Here is an 18,226-nt window from a genome sequence, read left to right on the forward strand (position 1 = left end):
TGATGATATGGATATGTGTGTGTGTTGGGGAGGGGGGAGTTGGGGGAAGGGGGTGATAGTGGTAGTTTGGGATGTGGGGAGGAGTGTGGGGGTGAGGTGTTTGGAGGGGGTGGGAGGTATGGTGAGTGTGGAAGGTTGGTGTGGGATGGTTGGCAAAGAGATAAACGGAAACAGTGGGGTGAGGGTTTTGGAAGGGTGGTGGTGGTAGAGGTGAGGTGTTGAGGGGAAATGGTGAGTGTTGGGTGGTTGGTAAAGAGAGCTGAACGGAAACTTGGGTGAGGGTTGTGGAGGGGTGGTTGTTGTGGTAGGGGTGAGTTGTTGAAGGGAAATGGTGAGTGTGGGATGGTTGGCAGAGCTGAACGGAAACTTTGGTGAGGGTTGTGGAGGGGTGGTGGTGGTAGGGGTGAGTTGTTGAGGGGAAATGGTGAGTGCGGGGTGTTTGGCAAAGAGAGCTGAACGGAAACAATGGGGAGGGGGGATGGTAAGGGTGAGGTGTTGAGGGGATACGGTGAACGAGTGGTGGGTGGCTGTGGGCTGATTTGCAAAGACAGCTGAGGGGAAACCGTGGACGGGGGATAGGGAGGGTGTGGCGTGCTGGTGGGGGTATATGGTGAGTGTGGGATGGTTGACAAAACCAGAGACCTGTGGGGAAAACTGGATGGGGTGTTTGCTATGATGGGAGATGCTTTACCATGTATTGTCTGCGCCTGTGTTGACTTAAATGCGTTCTTTCGTATTGTCCTCCTGTGACTTTGTACTGTCTGCCCATTTTGTCTGCCTGTGTCTGCATGTTATATACCCGTTTTGTTTGCTTGTTTCTACATGTTGTCGACCTGTTCTGTCTGCCTGTGCCTATGCATTATCTACCTATGTTGTGTGCATGTGTCCACGTTTTGTCTAACTGCATCTCTGCGTATGTATCCATTTTATCTACCTATACTGTCTGCCCGTGTCTGTGTATTGTCTACCTATATCTACAAGTTGTCTGCTTGTTTTATTAACATGTGTTTAAATGGTGTCTGCCTGTATTGTCTTCTTATGAGTTATATTCTTTGTATTGTCTGCCTGTATAAGTCCATCTGTATTGTCTGCCTTTGTGAGGTTATCTTCGAATTGTCTCCCCAAGTCTGCGAATTGTCTTACTGTATTATCTAACTATGTTTAAATGTTGTTTACCATAACACTTCAACAACTTCAAAATTGCTCATAAATCGATCACTGAATTTATTATACTAAAGTAGGAAATTACCGCTTTTGCCCAAAGGACTAAATCCTGATTCTGATTCTCCCCGACTCCAGACGACCAGGACAACCGACAGAAAGAAGAGGATGATGACAAGCGAGCAGCGCCCCCTTGGGCAGCAGAACTGAAACGAAGGAACCGCCCCCTGGTGGGAGGTGCACAATCCTCTGCCATCAGCCCAAGTCAAAAGGCAGAAACTCCATCCAAAAACACCACCACGGGAACCAGAGGTTACATATAGCTGTTGTGTTGCGTTGTGCCTTGTGTTGTGGTGGTGTCAAAATAGGCCTTTTTTCTTCTTCTTCTTTTTTTTTTTTTTTTTTGGTGTGTGTGTGTGTGTGGGGGCGTCCAAACGGCGAACGAATGTGTGTTGACTTTTGTCCAGAAGTTGTTGCTTGTACTGGTGTGAAAATAATGGTTTAAAAAACCGGTGGCACACACTCACGCACACACACACACACACACACACACACACCTACACACACACACACACACACACCAGAAAAAAAAGGTTAAAACTGGTTTTCTGAACCGGTACCTGTAGTAGAGTGGTGGCCGGCCTAGTGGTAACGCGTCCGATTAAGATGTAAGAGAATCTGGTTGTACAGGATCGAATCCCACACCTGTCAGAATTTCCTACCCCCCTCCCCCCTCCACAAGACCTTGAGTGTTGTTCTGGACGCTAATCATTTGGATGAGGTGATAAACCAAGGTCCCCTGTATAGAATGGACTTTGTGTCTGTAAAAAGAACCCACGGCAACAGGAGAGTTGTTCAGAGCAAAATTTCTAATTAATGTGTGTGTGTGTGTGTGCGCGCGCACACATGCGTGTCGTGACTAATGCATGGCTGAGTCAGTGACACAGGAAACAAACTGGATGAACGCCAAAGGGCAGTTGTTAGTCGGCAGCTCTACCCAGGTAGACAGCCTGTTGAGCAAATGTGAAGTGCTTAGAGCTTGGTCTCGGACCGATAGGCGCTATTTAAGTATCCTTATCAATCAATCCGTCAACTGTTCTGTTACAGAGCGCGAGATGTACACACCCAGTTGGGCGAAGCGCGATCAGGCCTTGTCGACTTCACGTGATTCTGGAAAGCCTTTAAAGGCGACCAATGGCAGCACGACTGATGTCAGAGGGGGGAAATCCCTGCAGACGAGGGAAGCCCCCAGCTGGCAGGCGGAGCTGGCAGAGAAGAAGAAGAGGCGGCAGGTAGAGGTGAGAGGTGGCGGTGTAATGTGTTGTATCGTATTGTGTAGTGTTATGATGTGACGTGTGTATTGTGTTTTATTATGATGTGTTGCGTTGTATTCTGATGTGTTGTGATGTGATGTGTGTGTTGCATTGTATCGTGTGGTGTTTTGTTGAATAGTGGAAGAGAGGGTGACTGCTCGCAGAGGTGAGAGGCCAGTAGTGGTTTGTCATATTGTGCTGTGTTACACTGGGTTTTGTTGTATTGTTGTATATCGTATTGTGTTGCATTGTTTTTTTGGGTTGTTTTTTTTGTTGTATGTTACTCTGATGTGTTGTGTTTTGTTGTTCTGTTATACAAAGCTGTGTTTGTAATTTTTATTCATTTACCGGTAAATTCAGAAAACATTTTAGGCCTACTTCAGTTTATGGATGTTTCTCCAGTAACAAAATCTACATGCTTTTAGCGGGGGAAAAAACGTAGGCAACTGACATCTAGGTTTTTTTTCACTCTTATTTCCAAGACATTGAAAGGGTTTGATAATAGTGGAATGATTAGATGATAAATGTGGAATGACTTTTTTTTTTTTCTTTCTTTTTTTTTTTTTGCTTGCTTTAACATTATTGTGTGGTTTTTCGTCGCTGTGTGCTGTTATAACCAGTTTTACCATTCTGCTTGTATATGAGATAATAAAGTGATTCCGATTTTGGTTCTGATTCTGACACGTGATGTGTATATACACACAGTCGGACTGGTCCTCGGACGGGAAGAGTGAGACGAGCGAAAGGGGCTCAGGGGACGCAGTCAGTGGCTCCACCCCCTCCCCATCCTCCTCTTCCTCCTCCCCCTCGCCACAGCCACAGTGGAAACAGCAGCTGATACAGCGCCGAAAATCAGCATCCATACCTGCAGGATTAGGTACAGGTGTGTGTGTGCGTGTGCGTGTGTGTGTGCGTGCGCGCGCGCGTGCGTGTGTTTGTACATGTGCATGAACCAGCGCAGATGATTCATGTCTACTGCAGGCATAGGTACAGGAATCTCGGTGTGTATCTGTGTGTGTGTGAGACACTGAGAGAGAGAGAGAGTGTGTTTGTGTGTATACCAATGAGTGTGCACGCGCATTTTCGTTCATGCTTTTGCCTGCAAAAAGACGCATGCTGTTTATGAGTGTGCGTGGTAGTGCGCGCCCACATGCACCCTTGTCATAGTTGTTGCATAGCTGATGTTGTTCAGATGGTGGTGGTTCTGCATTGTGATGATAGGGCGTCACCTCAGAGTCACGGTCTGAACCAGTCCGTGTGTATCTGACTTACCTGGTGACCAGTCACAGTGGTGTTATAATGCAATAATGGTGTGTGTTTGTGTGTGTGTGAGTGTTCGTGTGTGTGTGTGAGTGTCCGTTTGTGTGTGTGTGTGTGTGTCTTTTTGCATGCATTTATATCTGTGTGTATGTATGTGTGTGTATGTGGACGCTTGTGTGTTGGCATGTATGTCTGTGTGTTTGCGTGTATGTATGTATGTTTGTGTATGTATGCATACATGTATCTCTGTTTGTGTGTGTGTGTGTGTGCATTTGTTTATTCTGTGTGCGTGTGCACTGCAGAGAGGCCGCCTGGAAAGGTTGGGGAGGATGGAGGCATGAGCCCCAGCCCAGAATGGATGAGGCAGGTGGAGGAACGGAGGGCCCGCCTGATGAGTACGTTCATACCACAGGGTTCATGATAACTTAGGGTCTGTTCATAACACATAACACAGGGTTCACTGTAACTTAGGGTCTGTTCATACCACAGGGTTCATGATAACTTAGGATCTGTTCATAGCACAGGGTTCACTGTAACTTAGGGTCTGTTCATAACACATGGTTCACCATAACTTAGGGTCTGTTCATACCACAGGGTTCACTGTAACTTAGGGTCTGTTCATACCACAGGGTTCACCATAACTTAGGGTATGTTCATACCACAGGGTTCACTATAACTTAGGATCTGTTCATACCACAGGGTTCACGATAACTTAGGGTCTGTTCATACCACAGGGTTCACCATAACTTAGGGTCTGTTCATACCACATGGTTCACCATAACTTAGGGTCTGTTCAAACCACAGGGTTCACTATAACTTAGGGTCTGTTCATACCACAGGGTTCACTTTAACTTAGGGTCTGTTCATAACACAGGGTTCACTGTAACTTAAGGACCATTCTTAACACGGTTCACTATAACTTAAGGACCATTCGTAACACATAGTTCACTATAACTTAAGGACCGTTCATAACACAGTTCACTGTAAGTTAAGGAACATTAATAACAAAGGGTTCACTATTACTTAAGGACCATTCATAACACAGGGTTCACTATAACTTAGGGTCTGTTCATAACACAGGGTTCACAAAAACTTAAGGACCATTGATAACACAGGGTTCACTATAACTTAGGGTCTGTTCATACCACAGGGTTCACTATTACTTAAGGACCATTCATAACACAGGGTTCACTATAACTTAGGGTCTGTTCATAACACAGGGTTCACAAAAACTTAAGGACCATTGATAACACAGGGTTCACTATAACTTAAGGACCATTCATAACACAGGGTTCATTTAACTTAGGGTCTGTTCATAACACAGGGTTCACAAACACTTAAGGACTGCTTTGTAAAAGCAGGCAGTATTCGGCGTCCTTAAGTCACTCATGAGAGACTATGGAGTTGCCGGTGCTCTGGGTGATGTTCAGTTGTGGCTCGACAGACTTAAACGAGATTAGTAGTCTTTATAAAAGCTGGTATGTTTTCATTCAGAACAAAATCAAGAGTTTTTTAAAGTACGAAGGCTGGGCTGCATGTGGTCAACCTTTGGATTTACCGAATACACTAACGGCTGTTTCAGGCACTTGTGCTCAATAAACAGCTTGAAAAGTGGATGTTTCATTCTAAACTTAACAGTTATTCATTGGTTTATAAACGACAGCTGTGGTTTTCGTCGTTGCAAAACAAAAATTGGAAGTGCACATGCAAGAAAACACCTCTAGTTACGAGTGGTGATCAGTATACCTACGTTAGCAGCACTGATGTACCGCTGATGCCAGAAACTCGGCATCGTTTCACCATGCCCTAAAGATGAAAACTGTTCAGGTTCCCAGCAGGTCCTTAGCTCCTTTGAGAATTCTGTAGTAATATAAGTACATTTCTACAGCGCAATCAAAGCGCTGTACAATAACGTGTCAGTTAGACATGAAGTGCGCAAGAACAAACACGCACGCAGACACACGCGCGCGTGCGCGCACACACACACACACACACACGCATGTATCTTATCTTCGCGTGTGCGCACGCACGTGACACAAACACGAATTGATGAAATTGATATGAATCCATCTATTTTTGTATTTGATTTGAGGATAAATATCAGATAAGAATAATTACATTATCTCTGTTCTGCAGACATTTTGCAAGTTGACATATTTTGAAAATACAAATAAACATACTGACACCGTATTCCACATTTATTGTACATAATTACAAACATATAATCATCCATGTTTAGAAATAAATGAAACAGCAATTGAGCTAAACTTCCGCAGCTTTATTGTGAGAAGTGACTTTGTTATCTCAATTTAGAAAAAAAAAAAAAAAAGGCCAGTTGCAGTATCACGCTACATAGATGATTACTCAACATGGAAATGTGATTGTGAAAACAGATATTACTAGTAAATATGTGCTGAAGGCACGATTGTAAAAAGCATCACATTCGTCGTTTCACTTATTTCCACCACACATTGCAGGTGTAAAAAATAAAAAATTTTAAAAGAAATAAACTGAAAAAATCAATAAGATATTGATATTATTATTATATTAACATATTGAAACAGAGGATGAGGTAGGGAGAAAGTTATGCAGACAGACAGATAGGCAGACAAAAATGAATAATACCATACAAAGAGAGATACCAAGAGAGACGGACCATTATGAATTGCACACGTGCATTCGTGCAAACACACGTCTTCTAAGTCAAATAAGTCTATCAACAATAAAACATGTGACGTAAATCAGTGGGAGCAACATCTGAAGTTTATGAAAGCAAAAGAGACGGAAATAAAGCAAGCAGAAAGACTTACAATCTGTACAGCAATTCAGAGCGGCAACAACTTATCGGATGTCATTGATTTGTTTCAGAATCTGGACTCCTAGATCACAACAGTTCGGAAAGTCACTGCTAGACCGTGAACTTCAGCAGCAACAACATGCACTCCCTTCACAACGCTGAGCAACACTGAGACATGTGCGCTCCGAGGAGGATGTTGATTGTAGTTTTTCTCCAGTTCATGGGAGAGTTATGTTATGGAACTATCTTCACTCTGCGGAAGTAGACATCGGATGTGGGCTTGCTTCCGAGAAGAAAGATGAACTTCAGGAGAGAAAAAAAAATTGTATATGCTTATGGAGAAAAAGACAAAATATGAGGTTCTGGGAAAGACAGTGCTTCTTTGGGGAAAAGATGGTCTCCAGAAAAAGTCATATTTCTGTGGATGAAAGAAAAGCTTCAGGAAAAGTCATATTTCTGTGGAGGAAAGTCAGGAAAAGTCATATTTCTGTGGAGGAAAGTCAGGAAAAGCCATATTTCTGTGGAGGAAAGAAAAGCTTCAGGTAAAGACCTATTTCTGTGGAGAAATGAAAAGCTTCAGGAAAAGTCATTTCTGGGGAGAAAAGAAAAGCTTCAGGAAAAGTCATATTTCTGTGGAGAAAAGAAAAGCTTCAGGAAGAGTTGTATTTCTGTGGAGAAATGAAAAGCTTCAGGAAAAGTCATTTCTGGGGAGAAAAGAAAAGCTTCAGGAAAAGTCATATTTCTGTGGAGGAAAGAAAAGCTCCAGGTAAAGACATTTCTGGGGAGAAAAGAAAAGCTTCAGGAAAAGTCATATTTCCGTGGAGAAAAGAAAAGCTTCAGGAAAAGTCATTTCTGTGGAGAAAAGAAAAGCTTCAGGAATAGTTATATTTCTAGGGGAGGAAAGAAAAGCTCAGGAAAAGTCATATTTCTATGGAGAAAAGTCGTATTTCTGTGGAGAAAAGAAAAGCTTCAGGAATAGTTATATTTCTGTGGAGAAAAGAAAAGCTTCAGGAAAAGTCATATTTCTATGGAGGAAAGAAAAACTTCAGGAAAAGATATTTCTGTGGAGAAAAGAAAAGCTTCAGGAAAAGTCATTTCTGGGGAGAAAAGAAAAGCTTCAGGAAAAGTCATATTTCTGTGGAGAAAAGAAAAGCTTCAGGAATAGTTATATTTCTGTGGAGAAAAGAAAAACTTCAGGAATAGTTATATTTCTGTGGAGAAAAGAAAAGCTTCAGGTAAAGTTACATTTCTGTGGAGAAAAGAAAAGCTTCAGGAAAAGTCATATTTCTGTGGAGAAAAGAAAAGCTTCAGGAAAAGTCATATTTCTATTGAGGAAAGAAAAATTTCAGGAAAAGTCATATTTCCATGGAGAATAGTCGTATTTCTGTGGAGAAAGAAAGCTTCAGGTAAGACATTGTGAAAAGAAAGCTTCAGGAAAAGTCATATTTCTGTGGAGAAAAGAAAAGCTTCAGGAAAAGTCATATTTCTATTGAGGAAAGAAAAATTTCAGGAAAAGTCATATTTCTATTGAGGAAAGAAAAATTTCAGGAAAAGTCATATATCTTGGGGGAAAAGAAGAAGGTAGGCTTGAGGAAGAGAGATGCTTCTTGGAGGGAAAAAAAAGATTGGTTTCAGTAAAGATATGATTCTTTGTGGGAAAGACAGGCTTTGGGAAAAGACATGCCCCTTTTGTGGGGCATGGGGGAGGATATACGCTTCAGGAAAATACTTTTTCTTTTTTAAAGGAAAAAGATAAGCTTCAGGAAAAGACATGCTTTTTGGTGGGAAAAAGGAGATGAGCTTCAGGAAAAGACGTACTTTGGAGGAAAAAAGATTGGCTTCGGGGAAAAGATATGCTTTGGGGGGAAAAAAAGATGGGCTTCAGCAAAAAAAAGAAAAAAAGAAAAGAAAAAGATGCTTATGAGGGGGAAAATGGGGTTCAGAAAAAGACATGGACTACGATGCTGCAGGAAGTCAGTGTTAGACCGTGATTGTGGTGTGCTTCAGCGACAGAAGCTTGTGCAGAACAACGTGTAGCACCGCATAGACAGGAGTGCTTGCAAGGAGGCTGCTGTCGGATGATTATTTGAGCGTCTGTGTGTGTGTGTGTGTGTGTGTGCGCACAAGGGACTGTGTTCTGCAGCAATGTTTGATGTACATAATACGTAAGTGTTGAAATCAATTTACCACTAATTTTGGACAAAATTGATTTTGACAATTAAATGCCATGACTGATGACTTAAATATGTGGGTTGCCTTAGCGTTGGCCTTATTATGTTCACTTGGCTCCAATATGTTAACAATAATTTTATTGGTTTTCTGACTTTTTGTATGCATGATCGCTTTATTTTATAACAACACGTGTAGTGTATGAATGATCCTGGTAGTGGTGGGCTGTTGTTTTTTTTCTTGGTTTTTTTGTTTGTTTGTTTGTTTTAGCCTGAGGTGATGTTTTGTGTGAGTTAAGTGTTTACGCAAGAGTATGCGCTCTTTGAATATGATTGATTATTATTACCTGTTGCTATTTCTTTCTTCTTCATCTGTTCCAACATTACTGTTGTGTGAATTTCGTGAACAGTGTGTGTGTGCGCACGTGCGTGTGTGTGCTGTCTTTCAGAAATGTACATATCGTTGTCATTTCACTTTGTGCTGAGGTTTGCACTGCTAATCTCTTCCAAGAGCATTGTTGATGGAAGAAGCAGAACGTGTTGAAACTGTTTGCGTTTGATGATGGAAATTCTAGATCGATATATATTGTATATATATATGGCTTTTCCTTGAAACTTAAAACTCCAGTTGGAATCGTACATTCAACACTTTCATTTTAAAGAACGAAGCATTTAATATATATATCGTTTCAGTTTAAACAGTAAAATGCTTCACTATTACACTGACTTGGTCCCGAAAGTCAGTAACTTATTACTGTTGCTGTTTAGAACGTCAGATTTAAAAGTATTCATCTCCAGCGATGGGAACAAGAGTTTAATATTGTGATAGGTATACTTCAGGGCATAGTTTGTGATTGATATACTGCAGGGCAGAAAACACTTAACCCCGTTTTCAGTTTAGAGTGGCAAATACTCAGAGCTGTTCGAGAATTGGAGGCTGAAACACTTAACATTGCTTCATTGTATAAAGCGGAAGGTAAAACTGTTACCAAGTGAACGAAAAAAAAATCATACTATTTTTGTTGTTTTTTTAAATAGACATATGTCAGCCTCGGGGAAACTGAAGAGTTGCGCTTTGGGTGGTGAACGCTTACATATTCTTAACATCCATGTCTGTAGATCTTCATATCAGACCGGTAAAGGATACTGTCAGTTTCAAACGTCTAACGGTGTACATCTTCAATTTGGGGGGAGGGGAGTGGGGGGGGTGCGGGGGGGGGGGATGATATGTGAGAGCGAGCATCAGATGCTAAGCACTTTTCAGTTGTGAGCGTCATAACTTTGAAACACTGTCTTTAAAGCATCAAGTCATAAGCACGTTCAGTTTCGAGCTTCAAATACGGAGCAGTTTTGAGCATTAAAAATTTCGGCCAAGTTCGGAGCATCAAGACTGTTTACTCATCAGTTTTGTAAACTTGAAACACCTGACACAAGTAAAGCATAATAAATGTGGGTGGTTTTTTGTTTGTTTTTTTTTTTTGGGGGGGGGGAGGGGTTGTTTGTTTTTTGTCAGATGCAACACAGTGGAAAGCAAAACATGTACACTGATTGTTCAGAGGATAACCCACCTTGCATTGAATCGGTTGACAGAGTTACACTACTCTTTATCAGGTTACAGGTTCAGCCATTCAAGACTGAAACAGTTCAGGGGAAGCAAACGCTTTAACATTCAAAAAGAGCAATTCTTAACGGTTTTTTTCGGTTAAGAGAATCATATACTTTGAAATTTTTTTATGCGTTTTTTTTAACATGCAAATGACTTGGTTGTGTATTTTGCTAGTGTTCCAAGCATTTAACACATAAGGTGCAAAGCAGACGTACGCTTTTTGCTTTAATTGTTGTTGTTGCATTTGTTAACAAAGAGGGTGTGCACGGTAATCCTCTGCTTTTTGTCAGTGTGTAAGATTTCTAGTTTTGAGAATGTTCTTCCATTTTACAAGCTGCGAACAGCAGCAACGCCGACGTAAATAGAAGACCGTGTATACCCTTTTTTTTTCCCCTACCCCATGTACGAGAATCTAAGCAGACTGGCGTTTTGCGTTTTTTTGGTTTTGTTTTTGTTTTATTTTGTTGTTTTTCCCCATTTATTGCAGTTATGTTGTGGGTCCCCCCCACCCTCCACCCCCCACTCCCCTCCCTCCTTCCTTTCCTCTTTTTGCTGTCTCGAGTTCTGTCTCAGGAAGGCGCCGTAGTGGCAGGGAACTGAACTGAAGGTTAGGCAACGAACTGATTCAGTGTGCTCCCGGGTGATCAGTGGTCAGTTCCATACTACACACAGTTAGTAGTAGCGGGTTACGACCATAACCAGGCTCTTCCATCCGGGCAGTCATCAACTAGTTGGCTCCAGGCTCGGGGCTCCATGTTGGCATGGCGGTGTGGCCTTCGGGAGAGGCACTATTAATTTTTTTTCCACCCCGAATTTCCTCACTCAGCCCATGTGTGAATGGGTAGCTGATTTCGGTTGTGGAAGTTTAAAACAGCAGGAGAGGACTGGGCCGCGGCTTCGTGTATGTCGAGCGCTAGACACATTGGATATGAATAGTTTTTACTGCTACGATGGCGGTCGTAAAAACAAGATGTCTTGGGGTTTAAATTGTTGTTGGCGTTTGTGTGTTTCTGTTTCAGTTTCTCAAGAAGGCGTTCTGGAAAATCCATGCACGCTTCACCACATCTGCTTGGCAGATGCCTGACCAGCAGCATAACCCTAATGCGCTTCGTCAGGCCTTCAGTGCATGCATATAATATTTGTGTGGCTGTCAGAGTAGACTTCTACATGATTTAGCCAGTGAATAACGCTTACGTTTCCATAATACGCCAAGTGCATGCTACTGAGTCTCATCCGAATGACTAGACTCTCAGTTTGATTCTCTACAGAGAAAGGGCAAGACCGGTGTTCGAACCCAGACCCTCACTGACACTGTATTGGCAGCTAAGCGTCTAAAAAAAAAACCCATTCTGCCACCTTCCTCTCGTTTGTGTGGACTATACGTGAGGACGTGAATATGCATAAATTATGCGTGACGATTGCATCCCGTAATGGTGTAACGATTGTTGTTTTTTTTCTCTCTAACGAATAAGGTGTTGGCAAAAGCCTGCTTTCTTCTCCTTTTACTTCAGGCTGTTTATCTCTGTGTTGATCTCACTACTGCTGACAAATAAAAAATAAACTGTGATGTTTTGGTCTTCATTAGATTTCTGAAGTGGTGATGATCGCGAAGAGTGTTTATTTTTTTTAGATTTTCTTTTTATGTATGTATGTGTGGATGAGTGAGTGCGTTGTGGTTGTGTTTGCTGTGTGTGAGTGTGTGTGTGTGTGATTGACACCTTCGAGCTTCCATTCGTCTTGCTTATAAGTCTTAATTATAGCGCTCTGTGCTATTAGTTTTTAGTGCCCCCCCACCCACCCCCAACCCCCCTTGTATTCATTGTTTAACTGTTAGCGTTCTGGGTCCATGTGTTGAAGAGGTTAAACGCATTTTAAAAACCAATTATTAGCAGTAATAGTCACAATAAAACGAAGAAAATTAATTACAGAAACGAACACACACACACACACACTGAAGCAAAAAAAAAACGAACATACCACAAATCAAAGGTTGAAGTGAAGAGTAAGACAGGGGTCGGATCAGTCATCGGGGGAAAAAAAAAACAAAACTCTTGTTCTCTAGTCGGCCTGGTTATCAGAACTTAAACTGAGCGAACAAAAATGATGTTATTCAAAGTACACTAATACCAAATTAATACCAATCACTTCAAGGGAAAGAAAGTGTGCAGCAGTCAGATATGACAACAACTAACTGATTTACACAATGATGGCACGTAGAAATGAGTGACCTGAAAAAAAGCAAAGGAAAATGAATGAGAGAGAAAATGCAGGAAAAGAAAGAGAAATAGGCAGAGTCCGGAAGAGAGAGAGAGAGAAATATTGGGAAGCAAAAAAAAAAAAAAAAAAAAGAAACCACTTGGTCAGCTTGTCTGTTCCTTGATCCTCAGTCGCATTGACTACTGCAGTTCACTACTCGCTGGTCTGCCCTCTGATTTGATAGCATGCCTTGAGATGGTCTTGAACAATGCTGCCAGGATCATTAACAGAAAGTCAAACAGAGGAACATGTTACCCACTCTCTTGTGTCAACTTCATTGGTTATCCATCCAGTACAGAATTCAGTACAAAACTGGCGTATTATTGGTTCATCGCCACTTCTATCATCTATCCTTAATATTTACACCCCTTCTAGTTCTCTCAGGTCTTCTGGAGAAAAGCTCCTTCCAGTCCCCAACTTATCTTCAAAGACAACATCTCCACTGGCTCCCTGTCTCACACCGAATAAAGTACAAGATCAGCACTCTATGTTATAGATGCATTCACAAAACTGCCCCTTCCTATCTCTGCGGCTGCCTTCACCTCTACACTCCATCTCGCTCACTACGATCGGCTTTGGATCCACTCTGTTTACGTATACCCAGATTCAAACACTCAACTGTTGGCCGCTGTTCTTTCTCTGTTTCTGGACCTTGCGATTGGAATGAACTTCCTCTTTCGCTTCGTCAAGTCTCCACACTCAGCTCTTTCAAGTCTGGCCTTAAAACCCACCTCTTCCCAAAATAGCCTCCCTTGCCTACCCTTCCTTGTCTTTAGTTTCTACAGTTTTAGAGTTGTGCATGCGTGTGAATGACTGGTGCAAAAGCGCTTTGATTTGTCTCTGCACAAGATCCAGCGCTATATAAATACCATTATTATTATTATTTGGTCAAAAAGCTTTTCAGTATCAAGCACCTTCTGTCTGGAATTCTCTTCCTCTGGATCTCTGTCTTTTACTGTCTTCTTTTAGAGCGAAACTAAAAATCAACCTAATCAAAAGGGCATTTGGATGTGATGAAGCATAGTTGTTTGTCTGTCTCTTCCCACCCTCTACACTCCCATTGTGTGCCCCCACCCCCACCCCCCTTTGCATTGAAGTTTTCATGTTGTGTGAGTGGGCACGGTGCTTACTCTGTGTGTGTGTGTGTGCGTGTGTGCGTAAGGCAATTTGTAGTATTGTGTTGGTGTACATATGCAAGGGGACAAAGTGTGAAGGGTTGTTGTGTCATGCACCCTGGTAGTCTTGAACCACACTCACGTCCAATTCTCCATTCAAATTTTTATTCAATTCCAAACCAAAACAAAAATTAAAAGAAAAAAAACCTCAGGATGAAGATATTTCTACAGGCGCTCGTGCCTGCTGCCTGTCAGCCTCACACACACACACACATTCGGCCGGTCATAGACACTAGAATTCTTGGAGATTTTTGTTCATTTTTCGTAAGCTCTTCAGTTCACATGACAACTTCTCTTTTGAAATAAATCGAAGGGAGTCATGTTTACTGACAGGTTTTGATGCACTGGCAAGGGCTCTGTTCTTCTTTTTCACCAGCAAGCGCTTCGCATTTCTGCATGCACCGCATGTCTCCAGATCAGTAGCACCTTGAAACATCACAACACAATTTACTGACCTTACCACAGATCCACTGGAACAGGCTTCCCTGTAATAGACCTGCTTTGAATTTTTGTCAAGAACATCTGCGTACTGTTGCAGGTCAGGGTCAGTTGTTCCAGTGCACATCTTTGCCGCAGCTACATTTTTTAAGAAATCATGCAGCTTTGTTTTCTCCACACTGTCTGTCACATTTGGAACTTTTTTTCCCAACACAAAGAGATCAACTGTGAAATCACTACTTATTAATGCTTTGAGTTTCACCTGATCCAGCATCAAATCAACAATGGCCACTGTCAGCTGAGTTGAGTCGTTTGACAGGAGGCACCAAGGTGCTGGAAGTCTCTGTGCATCCCTCTGAACTTCCTCAAACGTGTAGTATGCCACCCGCTCTGGTAGTTCTGGGGGTGGACGGCTAGTCTGCAACCAGAATCAGAATCATGCAGGTAACTGAATGTTTATTTTTATGCACAAAGTGATCTGTAAACATATGTACAATAATATACTACGTGTAACAGGTTATACACCACTCACTCACTGATTACGTATTTTTAACTCTCTCCATATGAATGGCGAAAGAGACGACATTAACAGTGTTTCACCCCGATTACCATCATCAAAATATTGCAAGCGGTAGGCTCTTATACTGAAGATGTGAATGTTGACAAAGAATACCACAATTCTGATGACAGAAGCTAAAGGTTGGGTCATTCAGACACCCACTGGACATCCAAGGGGTCTGTGTAGAGGAGAAGAGAAGACTGGCTGTACTGAGTGAGTTAAACAGTGTTGTTCATTATGAGATGAATTCCATTCATTAACTTTGTATGTGACTGTAGAATAATTACACTGGGTGTCCAGACTGATCGCCAACAGCTAAAGAGTAAGTCATCTTTGTGTTTTTCATATCTTAAATTTTTTTTTCAAGGCAAAAAACAGAGAATATTCAATCATTTACCTAAAATATTTTTATACTTTTGTATTTTGATATGTCATTAGTTTTATGCTTTATCAGTTTATGTGTGAATGTTATTCCCTTTTTAAAAAAAAAATGTACCAGTAGGTATGGCGAGTGACTGGCCTTGATGAACAGGCACAGCAAACCATGTACTGGTTACAAACCTGATAAACTGACAGGTGTATTCCTGACGTACTGACAGGTGTATTCTCAAAAGTCCAGGAAATGTTTCTTTTCAATCAAAAAAAAAAAAAAAAAAAAAAATCTCTCTCTACAATGAATATAAATCATAGTATTATGCATATAAGTATGGCAACCAACATATCAATACTTTTCAGGTGAACTGAAACTGAGCGCCTGATAATAATTTTGATGAATACTTGATGCTGATTAGCTTCATCTTCACCATCACCTGTCCTGGACAAAATTCTGTAGAAAAATCCACTTCGATAGGAAAACATTAAAAAAAAACAAAAAAAAACAACTGTAGGCAGGAAAAAATACAAAAAAAGGGGTGGCGCTCTCTGTGTAGCGATGCACTCTCCCTGGGGAGAGCAGCCCGAATTTCACACAGAGAAATCTGTTGTGACAAAAAGTAATACAATACAATACAATATAATAGACACACATCTTTCTGTATATGTCAAGAAAGTAACTGACCAATACACAACATGCATATGCATCTTGCACCATACCTACCTATTTACATGACTAACTATGCTCTCAATCACAGATGCTCACACATTATTGCACAAACACACACACTCACACACACACACACTAATGAATATGTAAGGCAGGAATAGACCAAAGTGTCAAGATTATAATTTGTACATATATATATATATATATATATATATCAGTCTTACTTTTATCATCTCAGCTGTGTGTATTAATGGATAACACAAAATACTCACCATAGTCTGGCAGTTAATACAATCAAAATGTTAGCAAGCAGTAAACTTCTAACTATGAAAGCCTGTTTGCTGCATCAGCAAACACTGAAGTTTTTAATCATTTTCCAATTTTCAACAACTGTCTATGAATCAGCTGAAAAAATCTCCAAAGACTAAGTATATACTATATTACAATAGTACATGCATAACACAACCCAAGATGAAGTAAAGCTTGCATATTTACTTAAAACAGGCAAACAGTGATACACCAAACATGTGGTCCAACTCCTGAAAAATAGCACTAGTCTAGCAGTTAACAATAAACAATCTTCCCCCTCCACAAAAGATTTCTGCTGCCTGGGACCTACCAATGGTTTTCGTGGAGGTGGTCTTGGTGTTTCCACTGACTTGCAAGGCATGAATTCAGTTGGAAGACTTCCAGGAATCAAGGATCGCACACCATTGGGTCCTGCAAGACATATAATTTGGCATAGTTGTACATAAAAAAAATTATATTTTACAAAACTTCCCTACCAAAAAACATACAAACTTAACAATAAATGCAAACAAAAATGTGCACGAAACATTTTACTATTGTGCACACCAAATGTTATTATTTTAAATATTCTGTTTATATATATTCAGAATTGTTATATAAAGTGCAATTGTAAAGTAGCATTACTTTACAGAAGCTTATTATTGTGCAGGAACTTGGTTGATACTACACACTTAGGATTATGTTTATGTTTATTTAAAAAATGAATGTAATCAGTGAAAGATGAAAACGGCTTAGTAATCACCAGCAAAACAAATAAAACAAAAAACAAAAACATGCATTCATCTACACAACACACAATAATAATAGATATATCTAATCATTAACACATGACATCAATAAAAGGAGGCATACTGAACAAATACACACACTGGACAAGGATTACTTTCTGTAATGTTCACTATACCTGAATTACAACCCCACCTTCGAAAGCAAGAGTTCTGAAATGCCGTGAACAAATGTCCGCTGTCTGGATTGAAGCCACGATAGCACGGTGCAGCTTTGAACATGCGTCCATCCACTTATGTTTGTCCCCTTTTTGGGTATAACATAAAGAAAGTCCTCTGTACATCGGCTTTCATGTGCTGGAAAGCCACAATGGAAGTTCGCCACAGCTCATGAAATTGCGGGCCGTGTACACTTTCAATTTGATATAAGCATACCCCCACATCACACCACGAAACCCAATATTATGTATATATTGATAATACGTCACTTACATATTTATGCATAAAGGAAGTTACAAGTACACACACTGGTGTACACCTTTCTGTAACATATCAACTAATACTGTAATAAGTACAACTCACCATATCGAAAGCAAGAATCTCTGAAATGCCGTGAACAAACTGTCGCTCTGTCTGGATTGAACCCACGATCAGCACGGTTGATCTTTTGAATCATTGCGTCCCTCCACTTATTGTTGTTCCCTTTCTTGGGTATAACATGAAAGGAAAGTCCTCTGTTCTTCGCTTTCTGTGCAGGACAGCCAACAATGGCGCAGTTCGCCCCTCCAGGCATCATGAAAATTGCGGAGCCGGTCGTCCGCTTTCGTTTCGAAGTCGAAGCGGAAGTGCTCTGCCGGAAACCATTTTGTCCGATGCTCTTCGGATGCGCGGGGGAAGCTGACCGTCCGCCAATGTGGCCGGTGAATCCTAAGTCACCGCCCAAGTCGCAGGCTCTTCCCTTTCACAAAGCACCTGCTTGCTCTGTGATGTTGTCTCTCCAATAGTTAGAGCCAAAAATGACCCACAGCTTTTAGAAAACTGATGTCCAAGTCACTGTCTTACCTCTTGAATACACTGTAGTACCCTCAGATTCAGTCCCAAAATAATAAACACCAAATTTTCTGAAACTCTAACCTAAAGCAAAACAAAACAAAAACGAAAAAAAATCTTACCAGCGTAGCCAAGTTAGGTTGGTATACTAGAAAAGAGAGAGAGAGAGATTCCTACACTTCTAATGGCGGGGAAATTAACAAAGAACGATTACAACCCCTCATAAAGTTATATCAACAAGATATTATTCAACTTGGGTCCTCTATAGCTCAGAGGTATAAGCTAAGCGGTCCAAGGGAGATAACCTAGCCTTCCCACTCAGTTCAGAACAGTCGAAAACGAACATTCCTGCCAACTGTTTATTGTC

General features: G+C 41.1%; 2 protein-coding genes across 5 annotated transcripts in view; one reads left to right on the plus strand and one right to left on the minus strand.

The window, feature by feature from the left end:
- The window catches only part of LOC143274776 (uncharacterized), a 53,767-nt gene extending 46,410 nt beyond the window's left edge, over positions 1-7,357 (plus strand). For 3 of the 4 annotated variants that reach the window (XM_076578702.1, XM_076578700.1, XM_076578701.1), the window contains exons 9-13: positions 1,300-1,473; positions 2,269-2,459; positions 3,180-3,357; positions 4,037-4,129; positions 6,603-7,357. In XM_076578702.1, coding sequence (XP_076434817.1) covers positions 1,300-1,473; positions 2,269-2,459; positions 3,180-3,357; positions 4,037-4,129; positions 6,603-6,646 — 680 coding nt within the window. In that variant the 3' untranslated portion in view covers positions 6,647-7,357. The remainder of the gene's footprint in view (positions 1-1,299; positions 1,474-2,268; positions 2,460-3,179; positions 3,358-4,036; positions 4,130-6,602) is intronic. The other variant, XM_076578703.1, reaches the window with a different exon arrangement.
- A 6,473-nt stretch (positions 7,358-13,830) lies between these two features.
- On the minus strand, positions 13,831-17,658 carry LOC143274746 (uncharacterized). The gene is made up of 3 exons (XM_076578659.1): positions 17,392-17,658; positions 16,395-16,495; positions 13,831-14,592 (listed from the first exon to the last, which is right to left on the minus strand). Exons 1-3 carry the CDS (start codon positions 17,603-17,605, stop codon positions 13,969-13,971), a joined length of 939 nt encoding a protein of 312 aa, XP_076434774.1. The 5' UTR covers positions 17,606-17,658; the 3' UTR covers positions 13,831-13,968.
- Positions 17,659-18,226: the final 568 nt, after the last annotated feature.

Source organism: Babylonia areolata, chromosome 29 (genome assembly GCF_041734735.1).
Source record: "Babylonia areolata isolate BAREFJ2019XMU chromosome 29, ASM4173473v1, whole genome shotgun sequence".
In the NCBI taxonomy this organism is placed as follows: Eukaryota; Metazoa; Mollusca; class Gastropoda; order Neogastropoda; family Buccinidae; genus Babylonia; species Babylonia areolata.

What these genes read in the sequence shown, in the direction of transcription:
- LOC143274746 (XM_076578659.1), bottom strand. Translation starts at nt 17,605, where the DNA reads ATGATGCCTGGAGGGGCGAACTGCGCCATTGTTGGCTGTCCTGCACAG. An exon ending in AGATTCTTGCTTTCGATATG is followed by an intron (nt 16,496 to 17,391) that starts GTGAGTTGTACT and finishes TATGTCTTGCAG; the next exon opens with GACCCAATGGTGTGCGATCC. An exon ending in CACCTCCACGAAAACCATTG is followed by an intron (nt 14,593 to 16,394) that starts GTAGGTCCCAGG and finishes TTCTGGTTGCAG; the next exon opens with ACTAGCCGTCCACCCCCAGA.